This window comes from Crinia signifera, chromosome 1 (assembly GCF_055691185.1).
Source record: "Crinia signifera chromosome 1, ASM5569118v1, whole genome shotgun sequence".
In the NCBI taxonomy this organism is placed as follows: Eukaryota; Metazoa; Chordata; class Amphibia; order Anura; family Myobatrachidae; genus Crinia; species Crinia signifera.
In genome coordinates this window covers 92,535,378-92,556,517 of record NC_139217.1, presented here as the reverse complement: position 1 = coordinate 92,556,517, position 21,140 = coordinate 92,535,378, and the positions used below count along the sequence as shown (strand labels likewise).

Below are 21,140 nucleotides of genomic sequence, written 5' to 3'. Positions count from 1 at the left end.
ACTCTCACAGCAAAGGACAGCTCTTGACGCAAGAGCTGTCCTTTGCCATAATTATCGAATATGTTAGAACATATGCGATAGTTATGTATGCGAAGGGGGGCAGAGCTGGGCCGCGATTGTTAGAGAATCTCCCCCAATGTCTGTAAATCATCCAGATTAAGAGTAGTGTGTACTTAACTTAGAATTTTTTTTCTAAATAAAAAAAAAAAAGGGAAGAATATATTTTGGCTGGTCTTTCTTTATGGGCAAAATTCAATTGGTATCTCCTGCAGCTGTCATTGCCCAAAGGGGCTTTTCAACTGTTGCTCCATTCGGGCGTGATCAGCTGGCGCTCCTACATTTCCGCTTGCATCGTGGGTGGTGAGCTTAAATGAGCACTGAGCATCATGCTGAGCACTTTGGTCAGGTTGAACTGTTTTAGGCAGCTTAACTGGGTCTGGCTAACTGTGGTCAGTGCGAAAAGAACACTGTAAACAATTGAAAATTGTCACTGTAGATAGCTCGGTTGTGAGGAACAATTGAATCTCATCCTATATGTTATATCTGTGCTAAGTGTAAATGTTTCACGTCCATCTGTTGTTTTGTTTTCCAGTGTTTGACTACAGCTACCGGGACTATATTCTATCATGGTATGGAGCTCTAAGCAAAGATGACGGTCAGCTTTACCATCTCCTTTCTGAAGACTTTTGGGAATTGACCAGACAAGTGCGCAACCGGCTTGCTCACATTGATATTGTAAGAGTGGTCTGCAACGATGTGGTGAAAAATCTGCTTACACACTTCTGTGACCTCAAAGCTGCAAACACTAGGTAACAAACTGGAGTTGAGCACCTTTATTTCTTGTATGTGTTCTACCAATGTGAAGCGCTGTAGTTGTGCCCATGGAACGGACACTGAAGAAATTTCCCCCCAACCTGCCTCCTGCATCTACAGAGAGATGAGGGGTGTGTGTGTGTGTGTGTGTGTGTGTGTGGGGGGGGGGTTTCTTTCACTTCTCTCATCGGTATCAGCAGGTGAGTGAGATTTTTAGCTCTTGCTGGGCGGTGGGGTCGGGAAGGTCCTGGTCTGGGGAACCCCCGTTTTGGCTTCCACTTAAAAAGAGTAGCTGTAAAATAATGGGGTTTCAGTGATGCCACTCCCTGTATTGTAGTAATATTGTATCTTGTGCATTTACTTGCTCTTTTATGGGGCTTATCAGGCATAGACACATTTCTACTTGGATAACACACATTAGAAGGTGACCGTTGATCAATAATCATCGTTCTGGTATTGTTCTGAAACCATTGTGCACCAGCAGAATGGCTGTTTGTTCTTCATATTAATTTAGATTTTTGAATAAGACTGTCTTAAAAACCATAGCGTGCCTTGCCAACTGTGTGCCATGAGGGAGAAACGATTGCTCCTTTATAATGGTGCATAAACCAGTAAAGGGGCAATGAATCATGTACTAAAGGTTAATACAGTAAGTACACCAAAGGGTTAGTTTATTAAGCGCACTGGTATCTTACATAAGTTACTACTTATTTAGAGACCACATCATTTGCACACACTGCTGTCAATAGTGGATTTGTTAGTAATACGAAAGGTTTTAATTGACTCTGGGGAAGTTCAATTGTTATGCTACCATATTAGTACCAATGCTGCTTGTGTGGACTATTCTGCTCACAGCTTTCCTAGCTGGTGAGCATATTTGTGTGAAAGTATGTTTCACAGCCTGTCCAGTCGAGTTTAGTTACTTCGCACGGCTAATCCCAGTGCTTTTGGGCTTAACCAAAATAGTGATCCGATCGGAGCAACAATTTAATTGCCCCCCTATGAGTGCAAGTATATTTTGTGGCTTTGGTGACACCAGCAGGACTGTATTGGGTGGTGTTCAAATAAAATCCAGATTACAGGGTTTGTGTTGTTGGAAACAGATTGTTGTTCAATGGAGCTGACAGATGCTGAGCCATGTTGTACAGAGTAGCAGGCAGGTAACTGGTTAACAGTGGTGCAGAAAGAGACATCAGAACTCACAACTTTCTTACGGATGTGTCAGCATTGCAGGCCGTTTATTAACAGCTAGTAAGCCTGCTCAAAGCAAATGCTTTGAAAGCTAGTCTGCTACCTTGTGATTACCTCTGTGTTTGTGCATGTGTGTGAGAAGATGACGTGTAGAAGATGTCCTTGTATATGGAAATTTATGAGTTGCCCAAAATAAGAAACGTTTACACAATTCACTTTTGTTGCTAGAAAACGGGACCTGTCGGCTTTCTATTGCAGTTATTGATTTTGTCGATATTTTGAAAGAAAACCGCTCTCTTAGCCCTGCCTGTTATAATTGTGTATGTACAGAATGAGTCCATTTCTACTTCTCTGTGTGTGTTTAATCTATTTAATATAGTTAACAATAAACTTCTCACTGGTGTCCACTTGCACAGATGCTGGAATCACATTTGATGTGAGGCTATGTGGAGGATTTGCGACATGACAATAACACAATGTGAAACCTGTGCACAGTCTGTTCATAATTGCCCTTTCCCTACATGCACGGCTGATTTATGTAGTGACTAGGTGCCTGGGCTCCCTGTGTTTACATGACTCATATCACCAGCAGTAGCAACCATGGGAGACCAAACCTGTCCTCCTTCCCCAGAGCAGGAAGGCGCGTGTGTCATGGGTCTCACTTTTATGCAGTTCGGGGTCCCATCCCTGTCCGTGGTCTCTTATTTTGAACATTTTTGTCTACAATTTTACTGAAATGTCTGTTTATTGACTAGGTGTGTATTTATGAAGCTTTCCTCTAGTAAGGTTCTGCATTAATGTGTGGCATGTATGTTCCCATCCTAAGTATGTTATAGGTAGGCAAGTCATTTTTGATGGAGTCCAGAAGTTTGAAATGATTTTGGTCGAGGTCCAAAAAATGCTGCCAATGCGGGCACAATGCTGGCAATGCGGGCACAATGCTGGCAATACGGGGACAATGCTGCCAATGCGGGCACAATGCTGGCAATGCGGGGACAATGCTGGCAATACGGGCACAATGCTGGCAATACGGGCACAATGCTGGCAATACAGGCGCAATGCTGGCAATACAGGCGCAATGCTGGCAATACGGGGCCAATGCTGGCAATACGGGGCCAATGCTGGCAATATGGGGACAATGCTGGCAATATGGGGACAATGCTGGCAATATGGGGACAATGCTGGCAATACGGGGGCAATGCTGGCAATACGGGGGCAATGCTGGCAATACGGGGGCAATGCTGGCATTACGGGCGCAATGCTGGCATTGCAAGCGCAATGCTGGCAATACGGGGACAATGCTGGCAATACAGGCACAATGCTGGCAATACACTGTATTGCCAGCATTGTGCCTGTATTGCCAGCATTGTCCCTGTATTGCCAGCATTGTCCCTGTATTGCCAGCATTGTCCCTGTATTGCCAGCATTGTCCCTGTATTGCCAGCATTGTCCCTGTATTGGCAGCATTGTCCCTGTATTGGCAGCATTGTCCCTGTATTGCCAGCATTGTCCCTGTATTGCCAGCATTGTGCCTGTATTGCCAGCATTGTGCCTGTATTGCCAGCATTGTCCCTGTATTGGCAGCATTGTCCCTGTATTGCCAGCATTGTCCCTGTATTGCCAGCATTGTCCCTGTATTGCCAGCATTGTGCCTGTATTGCCAGCATTGTCCCTGTATTGCCAGCATTGTCCCTGTATTGCCAGCATTGTCCCTGTATTGGCAGCATTGTCCCTGTATTGGCAGCTTTGTCCCTGTATTGGCAGCTTTGTCCCTGTATTGGCAGCATTGTCCCTGTATTGGCAGCATTGTCCCTGTATTGGCAGCATTGTCCCTGTATTGGCAGCATTGTCCCTGTACTGGCAGCATTGTCCCTGTACTGGCAGCATTGTCCCTGTACTGGCAGCATTGTCCCTGTACTGGCAGCATTGTCCCTGTACTGGCAGCATTGTCCCTGTACTGGCAGCATTGTCCCTGTACTGGCAGCATTGTCCCTGTACTGGCAGCATTGTCCCTGTACTGGCAGCATTGTCCCTGTACTGGCAGCATTGTCCCTGTACTGGCAGCATTGTCCCTGTATTGCCAGCATTGTCCCTGTATTGCCAGCATTGTCCCTGTATTGCCAGCATTGTCCCTGTATTGCCAGCATTGTCCCTGTATTGGCAGCTTTGTCCCTGTATTGGCAGCATTGTCCCTGTATTGGCAGCATTGTCCCTGTATTGGCAGCATTGTCCCTGTATTGGCAGCATTGTCCCTGTATTGGCAGCATTGTCCCTGTATTGGCAGCATTGTCCCTGTATTGGCAGCATTGTCCCTGTATTGGCAGCATTGTCCCTGTATTGGCAGCATTGTCCCTGTACTGGCAGCATTGTCCCTGTACTGGCAGCATTGTCCCTGTACTGGCAGCATTGTCCCTGTACTGGCAGCATTGTCCCTGTACTGGCAGCATTGTCCCTGTATTGGCAGCATTGTCCCTGTACTGGCAGCATTGTCCCTGTACTGGCAGCATTGTCCCTCTATTGGCAGCATTGTCCCTCTATTGGCAGCATTGTCCCTCTATTGGCAGCATTGTCCCTCTATTGGCAGCATTGTCCCTCTATTGGCAGCATTGTCCCTCTATTGGCAGCATTGTCCCTGTACTGGCAGCATTGTCCCTGTACTGGCAGCATTGTCCCTGTACTGGCAGCATTGTCCCTGTACTGGCAGCATTGTCCCTGTACTGGCAGCATTGTCCCTGTACTGGCAGCATTGTCCCTGTACTGGCAGCATTGTCCCTGTACTGGCAGCATTGTCCCTGTACTGGCAGCATTGTCCCTGTACTGGCAGCATTGTCCCTGTATTGGCAGCATTGTCCCTGTATTGGCAGCATTGTCCCTGTATTGGCAGCATTGTCCCTGTATTGCCAGCATTGTCCCTGTATTGCCAGCATTGTCCCTGTATTGGCAGCATTGTCCCTGTATTGGCAGCATTGTCCCTGTATTGCCAGCATTGTCCCTGTATTGCCAGCATTGTCCCTGTATTGCCAGCATTGTGCCTGTATTGCCAGCATTGTCCCTGTATTGGCAGCATTGTCCCTGTATTGGCAGCATTGTCCCTGTATTGCCAGCATTGTCCCTGTATTGCCAGCATTGTCCCTGTATTGCCAGCATTGTGCCTGTATTGCCAGCATTGTCCCTGTATTGCCAGCATTGTCCCTGTATTGCCAGCATTGTCCCTGTATTGGCAGCATTGTCCCTGTATTGGCAGCTTTGTCCCTGTATTGGCAGCTTTGTCCCTGTATTGGCAGCATTGTCCCTGTATTGGCAGCATTGTCCCTGTATTGGCAGCATTGTCCCTGTATTGGCAGCATTGTCCCTGTATTGGCAGCATTGTCCCTGTACTGGCAGCATTGTCCCTGTACTGGCAGCATTGTCCCTGTACTGGCAGCATTGTCCCTGTACTGGCAGCATTGTCCCTGTACTGGCAGCATTGTCCCTGTACTGGCAGCATTGTCCCTGTACTGGCAGCATTGTCCCTGTACTGGCAGCATTGTCCCTGTACTGGCAGCATTGTCCCTGTATTGGCAGCATTGTCCCTGTACTGGCAGCATTGTCCCTGTACTGGCAGCATTGTCCCTGTACTGGCAGCATTGTCCCTGTATTGCCAGCATTGTCCCTGTATTGGCAGCTTTGTCCCTGTATTGGCAGCATTGTCCCTGTATTGGCAGCATTGTCCCTGTATTGGCAGCATTGTCCCTGTATTGGCAGCATTGTCCCTGTATTGGCAGCATTGTCCCTGTATTGGCAGCATTGTCCCTGTATTGGCAGCATTGTCCCTGTATTGGCAGCATTGTCCCTGTATTGGCAGCATTGTCCCTGTACTGGCAGCATTGTCCCTGTACTGGCAGCATTGTCCCTGTACTGGCAGCATTGTCCCTGTACTGGCAGCATTGTCCCTGTACTGGCAGCATTGTCCCTGTATTGGCAGCATTGTCCCTGTACTGGCAGCATTGTCCCTCTATTGGCAGCATTGTCCCTCTATTGGCAGCATTGTCCCTCTATTGGCAGCATTGTCCCTCTATTGGCAGCATTGTCCCTCTATTGGCAGCATTGTCCCTCTATTGGCAGCATTGTCCCTGTACTGGCAGCATTGTCCCTGTACTGGCAGCATTGTCCCTGTACTGGCAGCATTGTCCCTGTACTGGCAGCATTGTCCCTGTACTGGCAGCATTGTCCCTGTACTGGCAGCATTGTCCCTGTACTGGCAGCATTGTCCCTGTACTGGCAGCATTGTCCCTGTACTGGCAGCATTGTCCCTGTATTGGCAGCATTGTCCCTGTATTGGCAGCATTGTCCCTGTATTGGCAGCATTGTCCCTGTATTGGCAGCATTGTCCCTGTATTGCCAGCATTGTCCCTGTATTGCCAGCATTGTCCCTGTATTGGCAGCATTGTCCCTGTATTGGCAGCATTGTCCCTGTATTGCCAGCATTGTCCCTGTATTGCCAGCATTGTCCCTGTACTGGCAGCATTGTCCCTGTACTGGCAGCATTGTCCCTGTACTGGCAGCATTGTCCCTGTACTGGCAGCATTGTCCCTGTACTGGCAGCATTGTCCCTGTACTGGCAGCATTGTCCCTGTACTGGCAGCATTGTCCCTGTACTGGCAGCATTGTCCCTGTATTGGCAGCATTGTCCCTGTATTGAATACAGGGACAATGAAGGCACATTCGGCTCACCTTTTTAATAATGCAAACTCTGCATACTGTACTTTAAAAGGGGACGGGCAGGCCGCAACCCGCAGATGCACTTAAAAGTGCCTCCCGGCTCCGCTGCCTGCAACTCTCTCTGGAGTCTGGACTCTCTCCTCTCTCTCCAGCAGTGGACAGGGACAGCCGTTGCTCGACTGCCCCTGCTCAGGCGTGGGGTGCGGTGTCAGGCAGCTCCTTCACTGGGCGGGCTGGCTTGGCGTGCGCGGCGTCTCCCCCTGAACACGCTGGGCGCGTCTTCAGCGCCCGCCCACGTGAGGTGCCGCGATAGCACGCTCGCTTGGCAGGGGAAGGAGACGTCATGTCTCACTTCCCCTGGCATATTTACACAATTACTGTGCGGTCCGGAGCTCTGGCTTCTGCGGTCCGGAGATGGACCGTGGTCCGCCAGTTGCCGGTCCCTGTTATAGATGGCTATACAAATTAAAAATAAACGGTGAGTTCTATGAGTAAGTATATGAGATAAATGTAATAGCTTGTGAACTACAGGCATCGCAGGCTCCCGGTGAGTCTGCCCTGTGTTTTTTAAAGTAGCAATCATGTAAAAATGAAGCCGGTAAATGATTACTACTTTAAAATGTTGGACAGACTCATCGAGATCCCACTAATGTCTGCAGTTAGCAGACTATTTCTACTTCTACGTCGTGCCAGTTTCAGGTATACAGGCCAACTGATCGGCAACTATGTGTCAGAGCACCCAGCTGGGAGGGCATTTGAAATTGCTCGCCTAGCTGTGATGTCATCCTCTGCGTGAAGTGTGTGGGCAGTGGGCGGGTCACCTGTACACACAGCCTATTTTTTTTTTATATTGCCCATCGTCTGTGCTGCACAGCCTAGGCGATACATCTGTAAACAATGATTAGACATACTGTGTGTACACTCTCGCCAACATGCTAGCCTAGTGTGCACCCGGCTTAAGTCACTTTCTTGTTTTGGCCATATTTTTCTGTTTTTTTATTTTTTTGTAGTGCTTTTATATTTCATGGATATCGTTTAACATGCCTTTTATTCAAAACCTTTTCCTTTAACTATGTGTCACTTTCTTTATGAATGCAGATCTTGCTTAAAGTTTACATACAGTAGATTGCCTGTAAAGTAATTACCTACAGTACATACAAAATTATTTTAATGAGCCATGGCGTATATCTGATATATATGAAGTTAATAACTCTATTTCTGTTACCAAGTAGGAATTTTAAATAAAGTGCTTTTTCCCATGATTGCGAGAAATCTAATCGATCATGACCTTTAGAAACAATTCCAGGCAAGACGTATTGCTTCTTTCTCTTTTTATTGATCTGTTCTTCTCATTAGCCGAAGTTAGTATTTATGAGTGTTTACGACGTTCGAGAGAGCCACTGGGGTTTTTTCTCAAACACGAAGAAAAGCATTCCTATTTACATTGCCTTGTTAACACAATACCGTATCGTTATACATTCTAATGTTTGATCTTCTCCCTGACGTCTCAAACGCAGGAGTGGCAGTGAAAGTGAACTTGGTAAAAATGTTAATCTATGGGTAATTTCCTTCCCTCGGCAGATAACAAAAAAATTTTGGGAAATAAATCAAATAATGTGGCTTGTTAAGAATAAAAATATCACTATTCTTTACTAAAAGTATATGCCATGCACACTCAAAAACTAAAAAAAAAATGAAGAAAAATTACATTAATTAAGTTTCGGTGTCAGGTTCCAACCCAATGAGTAACCGGAATGAAGATGCCGAAATGAGCAACAAAAAACAGTCAAGCGACTTCGACAATTTGGCATTGAATATTCTTTTAGCAAAATGCCGTAGGAACATTGGAGACGGTGAAAAGTCAAAAGTCGAAACAAGATTTTTTTTTTTTTTTTGACAATACCAATTCGGCAGTGGGTTTCAGCAATATTTTCACGAAAAATGTTTTTCGTCAAAATAACCATTTAGATTCTAATTGAATATATACAAATTAATTCATCAGAAGACTCCGAAAAAAAAAAAAAAGCTAAAAAAAAACCTAAAATTGATCAGAAATTCTGCATCCACAGCACCCCCATTAAATGCCATTCCCCCATAAATAATGCACTCTTACTGGTGCACGCATGTAGCAAGGGTGTACAAATCCCAGTTCCCATGTTGATTTAGACATGCACCTGGAACATGTCTTTCTGTTAGGGATTATACTATTTTGTTCCAGTACTGCAAATCTCACTGTAGTGCTCTGTGGCAGATAGAACATGGCAAGCGTATCATGATGATGTGCCTTTGACACTAATGTAGCTGTGAACCTGGTAATTGTTCTTGGAAGGAATACGGCAGCAGGGGAAGAACTGTCAAGGAATTTTTCAGGCAGAGCAGTGTGGACACAGGTTAGCTATGTGTAGTTATGTGATATGGACACAGGCAGGCAACATGTATGATGCTTTAATATTTGGGTTAATTATATGTTGCCCCTTGTTAAAAATGATGGTGCCACTATACCTTATTACTTAACTTTTTTGCCACTATACAGAAACATGCTCTAAAGGCTGGAAATTCTATTTTTAAACGTTTGTGACCTATACCAAGAAAAATACAGAAATTGGTTTAATATAGAACTGGTCTGATACTGCTTTTATTCTTTTATGAAAGCTGGGAAATCTTTAGTTTTAAGGAAGATATAATAAATCAATAGTCTCTGTGACTGGATGCCTGCCCTTACACTCTGACTACGCCCTTCGGGTCCACAGATAGCTGGTCTCACGGGACATTGCCAATAGGGGATTCCCTGTTAGCGTCCGTAACCGCCTGTTACTGACTCCACCTACTATGCAGTGGGCGGGGTTATCGCTGCCACCACCAGACTCCTCCTACGTGGCGCCTGGAACCATGGATACTTCCTCAGGTCCAAACGCTGGCACCTGAGTACTAGCTGCTGGAGTGTGTGCGTCGACATGCTGCTAACACCCCCCCGACTGGCGATGATTGGTTCCCCACTGGTCACGGACCAGACCTCTGCTTTGGTAGCTGGCAGAGCGGAAACTTTTAGGACACTGGGCAGTATACCCAGAACAGCCGGAGAACGGAATTATTGCAGTAATTCTGTTGGTCGCAAGATTAAAGCAGTCGTCTTGAGGCAATAGATGGTTTATTTGCTCAAAGTAGAAGCTCTTAAAAGAGCCCTCTCCTAGATCCCTAGGAGGTACAGCATACAGGTAATGTTACAGCATTCAGATCAGATAGATTGTACAACTTTACAGGCAAAACTTGTGCCTTTTTATCCAAAATCAACACAGCATAACACAGGGGATAATTCCACCCTGTTCTCCCCACCCAATCAGCATTGTGCAGGAGGTGTACACGCCTGGGGCATTTACATTCATATATCAATTGGAACATTTTCCTGTCATAAATAGATCCAGATTATATGTCAAAGGGTTCACTCCAATTTCCTTAGAATATTTACCAAATGGACAGGAAAACATGGATTTTTTTTTTTTTTTTTTTTTTTTTTTTTAGTGCTTTTTTTGGGTTCCTGCTCATTTGGAAATACATTTTGACACCATTACTGTATGAACTTCACACAAAAATTCATAGTAATGATGGTGGTAATGGAAATATGTTTTTTGAGAAAACGGTCATGGAAAAGTTTCAATCTACTCCTAATATTTTATCATTATACTAATATGACTAAAGACATTTTTTTATGAGCTTATACAACCAAAGCTTTAATGCCAGCATGAAGACTAGTTTATCTGCAAAAATAAGGCTGTTTACCATGTAAGGTAAATTTACTATTGCAATCTGTGTTTCCCATCATGCATATCTTAACATTTAAACATGGAGAAGGTTGCAAATTATTTTTACATTTTACATCTTTGGCGGACAAGCCTCAGACGGTATCCAGTCAATCGGTCGTCAGGCAATAGATTTACATGTGAAAAAGTTCAACATGGTCAAGGTCGAAATGTCAATGTTTATCTCAAACCTAAAGCACTGGTGATGTGCAGCAGATGTTCCTCTTCTGTGGCAATTATTATTCTCGTTTATTTATATGGCGCCACAAGGGTTCCGCAGCACATGACAGTACATAGATGAGCAAAAATACAAGAATACAGTGATTGACAGTACAAATACAAATTAGGACAAGTACATGGTAAATAAAAACCAGTTGCAGTAGCGAACACTGATGCCATTTTAACAGGCGCAAAGATATACAGTATTCTTAGAGAAGCACATGAGGGGAGAGGGCCCTGCTCGTTTAAGCTTACAATCTAAAGGGAATGTTCTCCTGATGGGCTCTGAATTGATTGGGGCAGAGGACAACCGCTATTGCTCAGTATTTTAAGTGTTATTTTAAAAAGTATTTCTCCCAAGAGAGATGAAATGCTCATTGGGCCGCAGTTTATCCTTTCAATGGCGCCAAGCCACGATCATAGCATATGTATGTTAAAGAAGACGCTCCTCTGAGGAAATAATATAGTGATTCCTCCCTTGGAAGCTTGAGATCACTTTGGGAGCCATGTAAAAAAACAAACAAAAAAAACAGTTTAAAAGCACAGGTGCAGCGAAATCAGCAAGGATTTCTTTGTGGCCCTAATAATCTTATTAGAGTACTCGTCCAGAAAGAGACACCGGACCATATGCCAAGCTTGCCAGAATAACCATCCTATCACTGCAGAGACTCTCCCTCTCTTTTGAATGTTGCCAAAAAGTGACACTGGGCCTGATTCAGACCTGATCACTCATCTGATCGGCTATGTACTCGCAGATGTGCAAATCTATGTGCGAGTTGTGAAGATATCACTGTCCGGTATCCTGTCGCACAATCATATGTAATTCGCTCACATCTAATGATTGAGACAGAGACAGGCTGATTGAGGCCCATGCTGACGTTCCATACCCTTCTTTAAAATACCACACAAAGTGTATGGTTGACCATACACTTCGTGTGTGTGTGTGCCCTTTCCCCGATATATATGCATTTTGATCTGTTTTTCTAAAAATTATATTAGAGGTGCGCTCCAGCGGTCTCGTAACTGTGAGTCCAGCCAGGAAGAGACACGGCGTGCAATGTACTAGTACCGTGACTCACCAGCTCTGGCTAGTAGGTGTTTCTGTGGCACCACAAGTAGCTGCATTCAGCAATTCCACCGGGCGCAGCGAGTGACGCTGCAACCCGGCGAAGTCATCTCCCCCGTACTCACGCGGAATCCAGCGGGTCGGGTTAATGTAGCGGCTCTATAATATTGAAGCACTCTCAGCATACCGGATTTATGTATTTACATGGTTGATTTACTGAAATCGCTCAAACTTGCTACTATTCTGCCTACCACTAGCTGAGATATTGGATATCATGCCCAATGTTGCTCCGCAACCTAAAGGAGAATACCTTATTGTTCAATACGCCACCTCAAGCACAGTTATTGTATTAAAAACAGACAAAAGCATTACATTTACACCAATAAAGTAATAATTGAATGTATTAACATGAATTTGGGTTTTGGGGCCCCACGTTCTGAGGGTAGAGATATCCTTTTTAACGCATGTCCGTGTCAATAGTGTATGTATGTATGTATGTATGTATGTATGTATTATTTGTCTTTTATTTTGCTACTAATTTTAATAGATACTCAATTAAAAGTTACGTCGGTACTTATGTAGTATCTGGGCTGCCGATTTCTAAATCGGGTCGGATCGGGCACATCTCATCGCATGGCATGCGACCATCGATGCGATGCGATGACCCGATTTTTCCATAGGAATCCATTTTAAAATGGACTGAGTCCATTTTAACATGGAATTCAATGGGAAAAAGGGGCCCTTTTCATACCCCTACTATCCAAGTGGGCATGGAGTTGGATATAAACCTGTGGCGAGCGTAGCGAGCCCCGCGAGGGGACACAGAATACCGTCCCCTCGCGGGGCTCGCTTCGCTCGCCACGCTTCGGGCTCGGTGGCTCGCTACGCTCGCCACAGGTTTATATACAACTCCATACCCACTTGGATAGTAGGGGTATGAAAAGGACCCCTTTTTCCCATTGAATTCCATGTTAAAATGGACTCAGTCCATTTTAACATTGATTCCTATGGAAAAATCGGGTCATCGCATCCGATGGTCGCATGCGATGCGATATCGCATCGCATCTGATTGTATGCCTTAACTTAAGGCATACAATCAAAAAATCGGCAGCCCAGATACTACATAAGTACCGTTACATCTTATTGTGTAAATTTCTTAGGTGCGCCACACAGAGACAATTCTTTTTGCCTTTGCATAAATATTTTGTACATATCATATCCCCAGTAGTGCCCGTTACATATCCTGTCCCCGGTAGTGCTTTTAGCAAAAAAAACAATCCGGAACTTTGGATAACCGATATCTGTATGAGGTATACTCAACCTGTACTGCTTTAATGCTATCAGAGGCAAGTCAACGATGTTTATGAATTAATGCAGCCTTCAATCCTAAACTTTATATTCTAGATTTCATAAAATTCCAACTAAAGCCTTACGCAGTAGCTTGTGGTTTGCCCTGCTAATGACTTTCACATAAACATCTGTTTGTGGTTATGTCCGATTCATGGCCTGGTCAGAGCATTCCTGTTTTTCTAAGCGACACTGCATATTTAGGTAACATTAAAATAGTTTCATAAATTGCAATTCAGTCATCAAACATGGCAGAATAAAATGTCTGAAATATTGTTATTTTGTATGTAATCTGTAACACTACCTCAGGATGCTCCTCCAAATAGAATAGTACTTTATAGTAGTCCTTTATTTTCTGCAGTGGGAAATGCATTTATAGTCTATTATGGAGTATTCTCTGTGGTTTTCATTTACCTTCAGTTTCTTTGCTTTCTCTTTTTGTTACTTTTTCTTTCAGACAGGATGAACAGCCAAGACCATTTGCCCTTCATCCCTGCTTGAGAAACACCGAAGAAGAGCTACGGTACCTGCAGAAGTGTGCACAGGTGCTAGTTCTCTGCTTGGTGCCCACTCGGGATGCCCAGTCTCGCAGCTTACGCATAGTTCTTTCTGAAATACTTGCCACTAAGGGTATGTTCCAGGAAGAAAATGCATTGTATGTGTTTTTTCCCCCCAAAATTATCACCATCAAAGTTTTTATATGGTGCTGTACATTCTGTAGGGTGTTGAGGACACAGTTTACCCATTGTCTTTAGTCCGGCATAACTATTGGAAGGTTAGTTTCTTAACGGTCACAATTGTGTGCAAGTGTATATGTGTGTATTTTACCATGAAGAAACGCATTGTCATCTGAGGTAATATTTTTCCAATGAGGACACTATTTTTATTTCAGTTGTTTCCTACTTAATAAAGTGTCCAAACATTTCCAGAAGTGTGCATATCTGTTCTGTGTTAAGTATTTTCTCTACAATTGGGCAACATTATTATGTACTATATTTATATAATACTAGCTAAGCCCTCTCGAAGGAAAAGTTTGAAAGCTAGTCTTCTACCTTGTGATTGCCTCTGTGTTTCTGTATGTGAGAAAGATGTTTCACTCACTGCCAGCAGATGGCAGTGTTTCGGAGACTCATGGACACTAGATAGATAGATAGATAGATAGATAGATAGATAGATAGATAGATAGATGAGAAGATACTCTTCAGCATCAAAAACAAAACACATAGTAAAAATAATTTAGTAATAATACTAAAGTAAAAAAGAAAACCTAGAGCATACACATATGTAATGCAGTGTTGGTGCAGGCATTTTTTTGTATTCATTTACCTGGGTTGCATATTTTACCTACAGATTGTACCAGGACAAACAGACATCTTTGGTGCACTTCATAGGATTACCCTTGGAGGAATAGGTTAGCTTAGAAGTGAAGCCACAGTACGAGCATATTGCTAGGAGTAGGTTCCCAACACAACTGTTAAGTCCATGTGTTTTTCATGCCATCATTGTGGGTATCAGTTGAGGCAGTCATTCTGGGTGTTTTATGAAAGTTAAACTGTGGGAGATAAATCGTACAAGGGAAAACTGGCACGTGTAGTGGTATGATATACCCTGTATGGATGCAACTATGTATGTTGATGCTGGCAGGATTTGCAAACCGTAGCTTACCCCACCATCTAGTGGGTTGGACGTAATTGGTACATGATGGTGTCCATAAATCAGCAGATAGGAGAAGGCTACAGATGGAAATATCAGCAATAGGGCCAAATACGGCAGCTATGCAAGCTAAAGTCCAACAAAACCAAAGTTTTTAGAAGTGAAGATTTGTTATCGCTATCAGTTACCCCCTAAATTTAACATTTACAACAATTAGAACATTTTTAGCACAGCCATAAGTGAACAGTATTGTGAATTGCTTGTGCGAGCAGTGAGACACTGCAACAAGCACCCTTGTCACCCAAATTGAAATTGATCATGATGGTCACCACTGAGGCATGACATCATAGTGAAGTAATTAGCTCCACCTGTGGATCATTAACAATGTGTCAGTGAGTAATGAGTGCACCTGTGCAGCAGCTAGTTTGTCTGGAAAATGTGAACTGTTGGTAGCTCTCGAGGACTGGAGTTGGCCACCACTGTCATAGAACCTTAGTATTCTGATTATATTATCTTTATAATGTGTCTGTTTTATGCATTGAGGTAAATGTAGTTCCTTGCAAAGTGTGCAAGTTGTCCTCACAATTGTGTTTCCATAGAGTGTAACATTAATGATATTCAAAATGCTGCAATTCATGATGTAGAACAGTGGTGTCAAACTCATGGCCCTCCAGCTATTGTGGAACTACACATCCCAGCATGCCCTGCCACAGTTTTAGCAATACATTATATAAAATCTGTGGCAGGGCATGCTGAGATGTGTAGTTCCACAACAGCTGAGGGGCCAGGAGTTTGACACCACTTATGTAGAACTACGCATCCCAGAATGCCTTACCACATTTGAGCTACTAGCGTATGCAAAATCTGTAGCAGGACATGCTGGGGAGGCTGCACATTTAATACCCCTGTCTTGGAATGTCCTTCTCAGTTTATTTTGCTTTTACTCTTGACTTCCCCAACCATCCCCTGCTAGGTTAGAGTTCTTTAGCTGGTACTAAGAAGGTCAAGAATACTCAAGTATGTATCTCAGGTGACCTTCATCTTGCTGTGTCCTGATTTTGTTTCCTCAGTGCTGAAGCCCTTGGTGGAGCTGCTGAGTGATCCGGATTATATTAATCAGATGCTGCTCAGCCAGCTGGAATACAGGGAGCAGGTGAATGAACGGCACAAGAAGACTTATACATATGCCCCATCTTATGAGGAGTTCATCAAACTGATTACAAATAGTTCTGACATTGAGTTCCTGAAACAACTAAGGTACCTGGCTCTCTGAATGATTTTAAACATTTTTAGATTGTGGATGGTTGTTGTTGTTGCTGTTATTATTCTAATCCTTTTATATGGTCCCTCAAGGGATCCGCAGCGCCCGATTAGAGTACAGAAACAAACAAGCAAACAGTGACTACTGTTTAATTCAATAAAGGACAAGTACAGGGTACTGTACATAAACCGCTCTATCAGCAGACAGCTCTTAAATAAGTATCAGGGTGTCAGAGACCTGCAGGATTTGGTATCATTGAAGATTGTTTTAGGAAGAGAAGAAAAAACATGAAGGAAGAGGGTCCTACCTTATGAGAACTTAGGTTCTTAGGTTCTAAGATTTTAGGATGGAACCGAAAATGGATAAACGTAACGGAAAAAAAGCAGTGACCGCCAGAGGTGTGCTTTTAGTAAAAGCATGCCAGCATACACACTGTTTACACACCTTGACCATAAAGAGTATATGCATTATTGTCTGTGTATTATTTAAATTATTCAATTAATACTACATCAGGTGCATGAGCAAAGAGAACACCAGTTTCGCCAATAAATGATCTTGACCAAAAAGGTATTTACCTCTGGACATTTCCAGTGAAGGTGTCAAAAATGTACCTTGGGCCCAGGGTTAATTGTGGAATTTCTAACTCGCAGGGCAAGTGCTAGTCGTCCTCCTACGGCGAAGGGTGCACCGAGTGCTCTATGCAGCTGTGATATGATGCGTTGCCGGCACTGCAAATCATGGCCTGGATACGCAAATTTGAGAGGAATGAGCTGAATTGAATCAACCTTAGTGTATATGTACAAGGCATTGCCCAATATATACATTGTATTAAAGCTGTGTACACACGCTTCGCTTTTTTCCCTGTTTTCGATTCGATTTTGCTTATAGAAGCAAATTCAAATAGAAACCTAATCGAAATTGAATGGTTTTTAGGACACATTCGACTGGCATTTGATTTGATGCGCGCTCCTGTTTTCTCTATATCAAAAAGAAAAATAGACTGTGCAGCAAAGGAAATATTGAATTCGATCCAGTAAATCGAATGTGTACACTGTGCCTTGAATGTAAATCGAAATCGAATTGAATGCAAAAGTGCAAATTGAATGTGAAAACAAATGGAAAATCGAAAGGTTGTCGGAGAGGGGAAATCGAATAGAAAGCAAATCAATGCATCTGTACGCACCTTAACTGTGATACATCTGATCCACCTGGGACTCCACTGTTACATTACTGGCAAGTAGATAATGGCCCTTATTCTGGTTGGTGCGGCCAGAGCCGCACACGGTGCTCTGACCGCACAAACCAATCCCCGCCCACACTACGGATCGCCACGGCCGTCCGTACACGGACGGCTGGCGATCCGCACGAAAATGGTGGAGGCGTACGCCTCCACCATGGTGGGAGCTGCCCCCTGCATTCGATGGTCGTCGACCATCGAAGGCAGGTCCGCACGCCCCAGCAGCTCCCGCAAGCTGAGACCACACGGACAATCGTCCGTGTGTTAGCTTGTATGGGGGCTGAAAGCTGACATCCGGCGACGTCAGCTTTCCGCCCCCATGAGTTGCGTCATACCCTCATTACCATGCGTACGCCCCGCGTTTGCATGGGAACGCCCATGAAACGCGGGGCGTATACATAGGGAAATGAGGGCATGAAGCCCCTCACTCCCCTATACGCCCCCTTTGCGGCGTAGTAACGTTATGTGCGGCGAATTCGCCTGCACATGCGCAGATTGACCTCTGCGCATGTGCAGACGGAAAACATCGGCGGTACGGCCGCACGCGGGCCGTACCGCTCGAAACAGAATAAGGGCCAATGATGTGATTTCTAGGATAGACCACTGATCATTATAATATCACATCACCCCTAACCTATTCTGCCATCTTGCTGTAATGACCAATGTAGTCTATCTACATTTTTATACACTGTCTATTACAGTAATACCATGGATTACAGTGAATCAGGGCACTGTATGTGTGGAGTTTGCATGGTTTTAATTTTGTTCTCGCAACAAGAAAAACAAACAAAGCTAAGTACATACTGGTACATTAACTATTTACAAAACTATCCCTAGTGAGGTGTAGATTCTAATCTGCACTGGAGCAAGGAATGAGGCGAGTCAGTGCATGATTAAACATTCTTTTTTAAGTGCTTGCAATATGTTGGTGCTAAATAAAGTGCAATATACCACACCTGTCTTCTTTCCCTTCGGGGTTTGTGTTCTCAGATATAACTGGTACACAGGCTGCAGTTTATTGGTGATAAAACCATAAGCATTCTATGTACTGATGTGGTGATATTGTCAAGTGTATTGTTGCTTGGTGACTTTCTTTCATTTGATGTAAAACTAGCAGCTGTGTCCTGGGCAGCAGAGTGCTGACAGCCGGAATCATCTTTCATTAGTCTCCATCAAAACCTTGACATAACCATTATCTGTGAGAGGCACACAAAATGACGGCCATTGTTGTTTTAAAGACCCCATTTGATTTGTTGTATTTATGTTACTGTCATAGTTACGGTCTTCTCTGCTATTTTCGGAACTTGTATTTTCAGCCCCAGATTCTCTTCTTCGCTCGCCTATCCATTGTTTTAGTCCTGTCTCCGCTACCAAGGGGAAATTGTTCATCCTAAACTAGGCAAGTTAGGCTTAGCCAATCTAACGTCCTGGTTAGGGTGCTCTAGTTTCAGTGCCGAGACCATTGGAATTTCGCACACAGCGTGCCATCTCAGGAGGCTGTAAGCAGACATGTCCCAACAATTGAATGCTCAGTTGTGTGCCATCTATTGGCAGCTAGAATGATTGAATCTATTTAGCTTTGCTATAATATTGACTATCTGCATTCTTGATGTAAGTGTGCTGGGGCTGTTTAGGTTTTGGCCTATGGTTGATGCATTTATACCCCGAGTAAAAGAATAATAATAATGAGAATTAAGCCTATTACAAGCCTGAAAACACAACTTCCCGGTACCTAGTCAGTAGGTAGGCTGAATATTCACACACACACACACACACACAAATCGCTGCTTCCTCAGTGTACGGCAACACATATTCTTGTATATACTTTATCTTTTTTTTTTTTTTTTGCGTGTAATTTGTTTCTTTTAAATGATTTTGTTTTTTTGTTAACTATTTTTCCTCAGGCTAAGGTACCGGTACTTTGTAATAAAAAGAAAGGTGGTTGTATTCCCCTTGGATAATTGATTACAGTTATAGTCCTGGAAACTGCTTACTGATGAAAAGCTCTGCAGATGTTCGTTACTCATAGGAGGCTGTATACCATAGTGCTCATTGTTTATTATGTAGGTTATACTGTAGGTATGCTACAACCACTAATTATGTATGTAAGCTTTATGTAACTTAAGTTTAGGTTCACTATGGTCTTGATTCTAAACCGATTCTTCTAATACTGCAGCTGATGTAATTCATTTGGAGTTGCCCACTTGGAGTGTCTTGCAGCATTACAGTTCCGTTTCATTGCATCTTTAGTCACATCATTGGATGCACTTGCTCCGGCCACATGGCAGGTATATTTCTCAGTCTGACTATGGCCAGCCGAGTGAACATTTATGCGTATTCGCAGCGATTCGCCTAGCCTACTTAGCCATCCTCCTGTTAATTCCCAGGAACACCCACTGAATTCCACAGTCCATGCACCCAACTCCATTCCTAGTCTCGGATCGCTATCAGGGCGCAAGTGCTGTGCGACTGGGATGCGCGTGCAGACTTCGGCTAAAAGCCCTACAGTATGTGTATGTAAGTTCTTCATAATCTTCAGTCTATTCCTTTACTCAGAATAATAATGCTTTAGCAATTGGGCATGCAGAAAAACAAACAAATGCTATATCACTCAGAATGAAAAGGATTTCTTCAATAGAACTTTGGTCTTTTGATATTGTTAATGCTGTGCGCTGGTCCATTCAGCATATTTAATTAGCTATTTGATCATTTTATCTATTTTTTTTTCAAAATATGTTTATTGGGGAATCACGATACAGAATAGTAATAGCTCCATAACATAGAAGCAAAAATGTACACATCTAAATTGGAAAAAAATCAGTCGTGTTGCAGTAAAAAACGTGATTCTGTTTAACAATTTTTTTAAAGTTGTGAAAAGAGGAAAAGTTAAAAAGGGAAGAGAAAGAGACCAAGAGATATAAAATGATCATTTTATCTTTTATATAAAATTGTTAATTACATGATTACTGTTTCTTCTAGTGCTATCTTTGTTTTTTTTTTTTTTTTTTTTTTATACTGTTAAATGTATTTATACTTGTATAAGATTTCCATTAATGGTATTGTTCTACAATTTCTCTATGGAACCTAGGGGTAGATGTATGAAGCAGTGATAAGGGAGGAGAAGTGATACAGTACCAGCTACTTTATCACTTCTCCCTTATCACTGCTTCATACATCTACCCCTCAGTGCTGTTTTTCTTTGTACTGTGGGTTAATGACCTTTTTTGTAACCGGTTGGATATTTGGTTATAAAATCTTAATTCCTGTATGATTTTCTTGTTTCCAGCACTTTGGGGTAGCATCTTTACTTTATTTTTCTGCTTTCAAAATGCAATGTGCCACCGCTATTTCCGACGTGGGATATATCGGCGGCTCCCTATTCAATGCTGTCTTTAGCGACCGACAAGCGTGATCACGGCAGAACGGGTCCGACTTTAGAAGCTGTCGGACCCGTTCTGCCGATAACGGCCGTGGATTGTCGCGATCACGGCCCGCAGATTGCCAATCCACGGCCATTTTTCGCGGTCACGCCCCCTTTGCGCCGAGCGGACATGCCAGACATTGAATCCCACCAGTCGTTCATTCATTATTTATAGGGTTGCACACCTTGTTATGGCCTGGTACTGAGTGGTCTTTTACTACAGTTTTAATGGTAGAATAACATTACTAAATTTTATACATGTATTAAAAATAGTCTCTTAAGGTGGCCTACTAACAATTAATTAATATATAACCACACATTTTTCCTATGGCTTTTTAGGTATCAGATTGTTGTTGAAATAATTCAAGCAACTACAATAGGAAGCTTTCCACAGATGAAAAGACAAAAAGGTAAGACGTTTATAGCCATTTTAG

The 21,140-nt window shown here is 43.3% G+C and overlaps 1 protein-coding gene across 1 annotated transcript in view; it reads left to right on the top strand.

The window, feature by feature from the left end:
• The window catches only part of SNX25 (sorting nexin 25), a 189,442-nt gene that overhangs the window by 61,926 nt on the left and 106,376 nt on the right, over nt 1–21,140 (top strand). The window contains exons 3-6 of the mRNA XM_083170201.1: nt 593–809; nt 13,592–13,764; nt 15,858–16,044; nt 21,046–21,116. Coding sequence (XP_083026327.1) covers nt 593–809; nt 13,592–13,764; nt 15,858–16,044; nt 21,046–21,116 — 648 coding nt within the window. The remainder of the gene's footprint in view (nt 1–592; nt 810–13,591; nt 13,765–15,857; nt 16,045–21,045; nt 21,117–21,140) is intronic.